General features: G+C 32.8%; 1 protein-coding gene across 1 annotated transcript; it reads right to left on the bottom strand.

Moving 5' to 3' along the window:
• Nucleotides 1–1,098: 1,098 nt before the first annotated feature.
• Nucleotides 1,099–3,881, bottom strand: LOC140979858 (uncharacterized protein OsI_027940). The gene is made up of 6 exons (XM_073445464.1): nt 3,724–3,881; nt 2,972–3,158; nt 2,302–2,455; nt 2,181–2,221; nt 1,878–2,091; nt 1,099–1,367 (listed from the first exon to the last, which is right to left on the bottom strand). The coding sequence occupies exons 1-6, from the start codon at nt 3,726–3,728 to the stop codon at nt 1,300–1,302; spliced, it is 669 nt and encodes a 222-aa protein (XP_073301565.1). The 5' UTR covers nt 3,729–3,881; the 3' UTR covers nt 1,099–1,299.
• Between the last annotated feature and the right edge of the window lie 4,888 nt (nt 3,882–8,769).

Genomic DNA, 8,769 nt, shown 5'->3' on the forward strand with positions numbered 1-8,769 from the left:
TTTACTTTTTGCCGTAAACTTTTACTTTTTCACAACAGTCCTAACTTTGCGACACTTATTTCTATTAAATTAGTGACACATATTCTCCCTTAATTTTATAATTAATAGACAAATTTGAATTTATTAATTTTTATTTAATATTTTTATATTATATATTGTTTTATTTACTTATTTATTTAAGTTATATTATTTTAGAAACATATTTTATAGTTTGTAGTGTTCAATTTTTAAATTTAAACAAAAGGGTACCTGTACCCGAAACCGACACATGTGGGTAGGTAGAGAATACCTAGGGGCGCGAGACAACTCTCTCTAAGAAACTCGGCAAAATAGCCCCGTAACTTCGGGAGAAGGGGTGCCTTCTCACAAAAGAGGTCGCAGTGACCATGCCCGGGCGACTGTTTACCAAAAACACAGGTCTCCGCAAAATCGTAAGACCATGTAGGAAGGCTGACGCCTGCCCAGTGCCGGAAGGTCAAGGAAGTTGGTGACCTGATGACAGGAGAGAGTCGGCGGCTCTCCCAGGTCCCTCATTTGTAGGAGAATAAAATTTATTTATTTAAATTATTAAAATTATTATTATTTGAAAGTATTTTTATTTATTTCATTACAAATATTTTAAAAATTAAGTAGATTAATACGTATGCAAATTATTTATGTACAACTCTTTTTAAGACTGCATAGTTTTATTTATTTATTAAATTTTGATTAAATCCTCAAAATTTTTGGACGTTAAAATACTATTTCAATCGCCACGTCTAAAAGCATGGTCCGAAAAATGGAATTTTTTTCGCAACACAGCATCACACGACCGTAAGGATAGGGAAATACCGGTAGGATCGGATGGTTTAACAGCTGAAAACTTATCAGGGGCAACTCCGCCGCCTTTACGTTTCAACCAGTTAAAATAGGTACTCATAGACGGTGCACAAGGAAGTAATGATTTCACTCGCTAGGAGATGGGATTCATTTCACTTGCATTCTTGCTCGCACTACAAGCCATGTAATCTGTTTTATGCATTTTCATTAGAATCAGTTTCTTGAATTGACAATGCTTCTGTATTTTCAAATACATATGAACTCGGGGATGAACTTGAGTTATCTGAAATTGTAACACCATGATTGGATAAATATAGTACTGCCAAGATGGTACAAAGCACAAACATGTAGTGTCAGGGTGCATAAAAAAATCAAGTAAAGAGAGACTTTACGCCATATAAAGCACGCTTTTGTCACCAAAAAGTAACTCCAGCCGATGGCATAAGCTCTCTACGTTACAGACATTAGACTGGTAAACATTCAGCTGTCTTTGGTTGTTTCTCCCTCTGTCTTGTCACGAGCCTTTCCTTCTGGCATTTTGATTTGCTCTGCCAAGAAATTGGATGATAACAATAGATTTATTACACTTGAAACACATAAATCCAACTATTATAGACCCATGGTTGTCAAATGAATCTTGGGTGCATGCGTTTATAAAACCAGAAAAACATAAAATAATAAAGACAAAAGGTGCATAAATTTTAAAGCTACACTACTGTTTCCAAAAACCATTGAGCCCTGTGGTATGGTGCTCTCAAATTTAACATCACTGCTGGAAACCAGCCCTCTCTGTAACATTTTTAACCGGTCAAGCGAACTCGCAGCCAAATCTTTTGTAATTCAGAAAAATGATGAGAGTAATTTTATCTTCTTTACCAACATTCTCGTACTAGATATAGTTAACGTCTGCCTTGTGTGTGCGGATGCAAAAAAAACCAGGCACGTGTATCACCGCGATGAACCTATTTACAAATTAAAGGCTAACCAATTTAATAGGGTGCAAAGGAACTTCATAACACTTTTTTCAGGCATAGAACCAAGTGAAAATGCGAAAGTACCTTCGTCATCGCTATCCTCAGAGTCATCTCCAACGGGATCATCTCCAAGGCCACTCATGTCTCCCAGGCCACCCATGCCGCCCATGCCTCCGATGCCGCCCATGCCACCCAAGCCGCCCATGCCACCCATTCCGCCCAAGCCACCCATGCCGCCCATGCCTCCCATGCCGCCCATGCTGCCCATGCCTCCCATGCCGCCCATGTCTCCAAATTTCTGCATAACATGTTGAGGAAAAGGAATTGTTAAATGCAACCGTAACAGCAAATATCCAGAATCAGGAGAAAAAACAGGGAAAAGCTTACCGAGAAATCCATACCACCCATGTCCAAATCCGCAGGCCCACCTAATCAATTATGAGTCTGAATAATCTCTAGTGAAAGTTGTCAAAAATGAATAAAATATACGAAAAAACATGAAACGTACCACTATCATCATCTTCATCGACCCATTTATCCCAATCTACTTTCACATAGTGAGGCGTCTTCTCACCTCCACGCAATAATTTATTCCACCATTTTGCCTCTGTTTTTTCTATAACGCAGAAAATACTTCTCACCCCGATGTTTATTTTGCTCTCCTGAAAAATGGAACAGGTGAGGAATATTAAAAAAGCTCAAGGCCTTGGTGAGATCTATTTATCAAGAAACAGAAACAAATGAAGCTACAACTTGAGACTAATTAAGACCTACTTTAATGAGTGCATTCAATTTATAGACCTGTCTGTTAACAGATTGTTTCCTGAACGTTTTGAATCTCACAAAATATTATAAATGTTACATCATGCCAATTTGCTGGTATTTCCTTGGAAATGACACATATTTTTTTAAGAAACCGTAGATTACAACTCGAACAACCGAGTGCTTGACTAAAAATTACTAAAATGCATTTAACTGCAGACAAAGGACAAGAGTTCTTCTTTCTTGTCTTAGTGCTCGCAAGCCAAGAACAATAGTAAAAATGTACAATACAAGAGAAATACTTCAAATGCATAAAAAATATACAACGTACAATCAGTGCAAAACAGTTAAAAGTGGAACTGATTCATATATGTTCCATCAGGATCTCAACATACAAAGAGCAAATATTATCTCACCTCTACATTAACTTTGTCAAGAAGATCAAGTTTGAGTTCATAGAGATTATCGTCAGTCCCAGCAGATGCGGAAAAAGTAAAAACCCCTTCTGGGTCAAGGTTGACCTTTGGATTTTTAGCATCCGCCAACTGCACTGTCAGATAGACCTTGTCCTCCCTTTCAGCCCACTTAACTTCGGGATGTCGGCTACAAGATACATGTATTAGAGTCTTTTAGACTACTAGCCAATTTTATATGATTGCGGGAAACAACCTCAAAACCACTTCAATATTCAACAACTATTCTGGAGCTAGAAAATAGTTTAAAAAAATACATAAATAAATATGCTCGTGTTCATTCGTTGTGATAAACTGATTGTATATTTTAGATCTTCTTGAGTTTCTTTAAACTAGACCAAGCCTGATTCTGCAATCAGTTCCCGTCCGTTAATATAAATTTAATATATCTAGAACAAAGTATATGCAGATTCTACACATGGCAAGGCTCGTACACAAAACACACCACCAGCAGGCAGCAAATTCCTACAGCGCCAGTAACAAACACTAAAATTTATACAAATTGTAACTATTACTCGTTAACTCAGGCTCATACACCTCCGATTAGTTTCGATCCATGAATCAAAATTTCTAAAAAAAAAAAGCTAATAATCCAATAAAAAAAACTCAATTTTATTTCCCAATTCAGCCTCATTGCGTATCCACTTTCCCACAATTCATCGGAAGTAAGATAACGCGAAACCAGAAAAAAATACCTCATCTTCGATTTTGATTCGTAGAGCAGAGAAACAGCGTGAAACTAAAACCCTAGCTGGTCGCAGAGGCAGAGTAAGCGTCTCGGAGAATGCACTACGCCTTTAAAACCCCAAAGAAAATAGGTTTACTTGAAAAGCGATAGGGAATATCATACAATTGGGCCTTAGAAGCCCATTTAATTTCTCGCCACTTAATTATGTGTATTTAAAATTTATGTTATTTTATTAATTATGTTTTAAAAATTACGTGTAAGCTTTTAGATTTTAATTATGTGTAATTTTAAATTTTTTCAACTATATGAATTTTGTGTTTAAATACTCATATATTTAATGAAATAAAAAATTAATATTTCAAAATAAAAATTAATATTTCATCATCATCTCTGCAATATTCATCTCGCACTTACATAACCATGATATAAAGTTATCATTGCTAACATCCGCATGAAATTAATTTACTGACTTCATCCTTCGACCTTCTTTTCTCGAACGGTTTCTTTTCATCCTTCTTAGGTATGTTGCATTCTGCAATAAAGTGGTCATTATTGCTACAATTAAAAGATGTTTGACTATCTTATGCATGGTTCTTTTTATAATATAATTTAGTAAATTTAGATTGATTTTTACACATGAATTTACTAATTTTTTAACAAATAGATAATAGCTTTATTGTTTAATTGCTCAGCCAACTTCTTAATTGCGACCTCTTCAATTGGAAGAGTAATAGCGGTAGCAGTCAAAGCATTGGTTGGTTGGGAGATGGATGTTTTTTCTTCAGTTCGAATCACAAGCTCAAATTCACAGGGCTCGAGATCAGCAAATAAATCATTTCATTACAGTTGGTTCAAATCCTTATATTCTCTCATGGTCGCTGTATTTACATCTCATTTTATGAGAAGTGCTATTATGACTTTCAAGACAATTTATTGGTTAGAATATTCCTTGCCAAGAGATATAAGCTCAATAATGATACCACTGAACCGTTCATCAAACTCATTTAAATGTTCCCCAAGTTTCATCTTGACATTGTCAAATTTATGGATGACAACAGTTAGCTTGTTTTCCTTGGTTTGATCATTGTCCTTGTATAGCTGAATTAGCTTCTCTCGTATTTCTTTAGCTGTAAAACAAATTTTTATTTTGCTACATATTTTTATATAAAGTTATAAATGATATATTTGTTCACATTATTCAGGTTGACCTTCTTTTTGTCATCTGCAGTCCATTCCGACCGGTGCTTTTTCCACCATCTGTGAAGCACCTTCGGTTATAGCAACGACTGTATATACCTCCAAAATCTTGATTGGACTATCAGTGACGATATACCACATGTTATCATCCTGAATAGCTAAATGTGTCCGCAGACGAATTTTTTCAATCATCATACTTGTGGGATCCTTAACTCCGAATCGTTATTACAATGAAATTTGATCATTGTTAATTTGAAAACAAGTGAAAATTTTCTTTACAATGAACCCAAAAATATGTCAACTTTAATTATAATACTCAAAATAGTATATAACAAAGTATCGTTTAAACATATCACGTCATAAAATATGCACACACATAATCAAAATCAACTACATACAACGACTCATATCCTCGGGACATGTCTCAGTATATAGATACATATATACACTGAGATATACCACTAAACCTCAACTCAGCTGTGAATCACTCCAAAAGTACCCTCTCCGGTCTCTTGATAACCTAGAGTACCTGCCATTGTCCAAACACAAAGACAACAACATCCCCCTTTGGGGGAGAGCAAAAGCTCTGTATCGAACAACGATAATATATACAACATGTATCTACACAATGATATATGATATGTAATGCATGCATGTCGTGAAGATATCAGGTCAAATGCTCATCCACTGAGCATGTATCAGAACCAATCGAATTGTTATCAAAGCAATGCTCGAGCTGACACACAGGCATCAATCAAGTATAAGGGATGATCGTATGATAGCGTCAGCAAAACGTCATCAAATCTCAATCAATCATAGGGGTCACAAATGACTATGTTTTAAGGGCCACATAATGTCAAACATAGTATCATGCTCACAAATCCCAGAATCAAATCCAATGATATAAAGGTAGCCAAAGATCATAGCTCAACGTGCATATATGTCATGCATCAATGTATGAATAAATTATGTGTATTAACAAAATACTTATTTTATACATCGATATCCAATCATGAATGTCATGTATGCCACATCAATTCAACAAATAAGGCATATAGACACATAATTTCAATCAAATCAATCCAACATCTATATATATATAAAAGTAGAGTTGTTGCTAAATTTAGTAAGTTTCCGCCTAAATGACATTGTAAAAAAAGAAATAAAATAAAAATATGGTAATATATATTATAATAAATGTCTAAATATATTTAATTCATTATTAAAATAGTATATTAATGTCTGTGTGTATAATTACTTGAAAATTGAATTTCTCCTAGGAATTACAAACCAAATTAAATTATTTCAAATTTCAAATCCAGAAATTAAATTTCATTCTGAGAATTATAAACTAAATTTAAATTATTATTCAAAATTTAAATATGAATTCTGAAAATTTGAAACATGTTTCAAAAATTGTGCTCCGTTGAAATCATTTTATTAATTTAAAATTAATGACACACACACATATATATATATATGTAAAGTTATTATAATTAAAAAATTTCATCTATATTTTAGATGAACTAATTTTTAATTTGATTTTATTTTTGAGATCTAATATATTTATTTCAATGATAGTATAAAATCATTTTTCTCTTCAATATATTAACTTTAATCTTAGACTAACAATTTCCGAATTATTATAGATGATTTAAAAATAATCGTATGTCAATTTAATATAAGCTACCATTTTTATTTTTTTTATTCATGCAAAATAATATAAACAAAGAAAAATTGTTAATTAACATATTTAGAATTAAAATATATGTATGGAATTTGACATGCTCAACAGGCAAATTTTGTTAGTTAAATTACTTCAAGGCCAAAATTGATTATGGAGTTGTATAGTAGGCTATTGTTAATAATATCTGTTAAATAAATTTATATTAAATATCAATTACTATTTTTTTAATACTTTAATACATTTATCTTGTGAGTTATCATTATAAATGTTTCTTTTAGAATTAGTTCTATTTATTTTAATTATTTTTTGTTGTAAATATTTAAACAGAAAATATGGATTTGAGAGCCAGAGTATCTCAACAATTTAGTTTTCATGGTTCAGTCAATATGCTGATTCCAACATCAATACCTACGTTAAGTGATATTACAAATGATATGCTTTCTTTTAATTAAATAAAGTACTTTATCTCCTACATAGATCATTCTCTTAGATTATGCAATGACATTAGATTGATCGTGACAGGACTCGGAAACCATGTTTTGGAAGGAAAAATTCTTATTGGAAGTAATTCAGGTCATAAAGTGCTTATTCCAAGAATGTCATTGACGCCTTTTGATCTAAGGCTTCCTTTTAAATTTCAACGAAGACAGTAATTTTTTGATTGTATCACATGCAATGACAATCAACAAAAGTTAGGGACAATCATTGTCTCATGTAAGACTTTTTTTGAAGAACCCTGTTTTTAGTCATTGTCAGTTGTACGTTGTTGTATCCAGAGTTACGAATTCTAAGGGTCTAAAAATTTTGATATGTGATAATGATAACAACCCGAAAAATTCAACGACAACGGTTGTATTTAAGGAAGTTTTTCAAAATTTGTAATTTGTTTTTTTTTTCTAATTGTATGATTTATAATCCATTTAATTTATTTGTTTTAATTTAAATTATTTATTGAAATTAAAACCACGTTAAAAGTTTGTATCATGTTTATCATTTTATTTTGTTACAGTTATTGTTTTCTACATAATACATAAATTTAAATGTGAATACAATATAATTTATAAACACATTATGTTATTCAATGTCTAATACAATTGTGATATTAATTTTCAGCCGAAATACAAAAATGGCTATTTTATTCAGTGTTTCATTGTTAAGATCTATATGTATATGAAAATAATAAACGTCACGTTATAAAGAAAGTAAACAAATTATCATACATAATAATTTTAATAATTAATTAGATAAAATAATTGTCCGTGCATCGCACGGGTGAAAAACTAGTATATCATATGACACAGATACATGCTGTATGTTACTCGGTCGCAACATACCTCAACTCTTCATTTCTAGTTCAATGTAGCTTTAAAATTTCAGTACAGATAATCAATCTACATCATCAAAATATTCATTACATTCAATAAGTTCATTCATTTACAATCAAAATTCAAGGTTTCAAAGTCTATTGAAACTTTGAAAATTCATATCAAATTGAAATTGTAACATAATTCAATTCCGACTTTGAAAATTAGTTTTTCGTCAGTTATTCTATCGCATATATTGAAATTAATTTTAAATACATGTTATTTCAGCAATTCAATAAATAAAGGTGCTAAAACCAAAATAAACTTACCTCGAAAGAACGCTCTCAACGCGAGGATTCCGAATATATAATTTGTTTCGAGTTTCGAGGTCGATTTGGATGATTGAATTCGATTTCCAACTTTTCCTTCAGAGCTTCAAAAGATTTTGTAAAACAAATTCGTCCTTATCAGCCTTAAATTATGTGAAGCTGAGGAGGTACGCGCTGGGGCGAAAAAGAAATAGCGCCCTAGCTCGTCGAGCTCTGCCCGACAATTTTATCGTGCCGCGCTGGGGTGGTAATGAATTATCGCCCTAGCGCGCCCCGTTTTGTCCAAAAGCTTCCACAATGCCGCGTTTGGGCAGAAATAAAGTTACGCTCTAGCGCGCCATGTTTTGTTCGGAACGCTAGGTTTCGAATTAGCAAAAGTGGTCAACATGAAAGTTGTAGATCTATGTCTTAGATTTCATTTGCCACTAACCTCACTCAATTTGGATATCAGACGTGAAAGTTATACTCATTCTTCCAAAATGTGTCAATACAGAAACTTCAATGCACACGATATACTTTGGAATGTTTTTGCCTAT

This window comes from Primulina huaijiensis, chromosome 6 (genome assembly GCF_012295235.1).
Source record: "Primulina huaijiensis isolate GDHJ02 chromosome 6, ASM1229523v2, whole genome shotgun sequence".
Classification (NCBI taxonomy): domain Eukaryota; kingdom Viridiplantae; phylum Streptophyta; class Magnoliopsida; order Lamiales; family Gesneriaceae; genus Primulina; species Primulina huaijiensis.

Coding starts and splice junctions, on each gene's coding strand:
- LOC140979858 (XM_073445464.1), bottom strand. Junction 2,092..2,180: donor TGGGTGGTATGGATTTCTCG/GTAAGCTTTTCC, acceptor CATGTTATGCAG/AAATTTGGAGACATGGGCGG. Junction 1,368..1,877: donor TGAGGATAGCGATGACGAAG/GTACTTTCGCAT, acceptor ATTTCTTGGCAG/AGCAAATCAAAATGCCAGAA.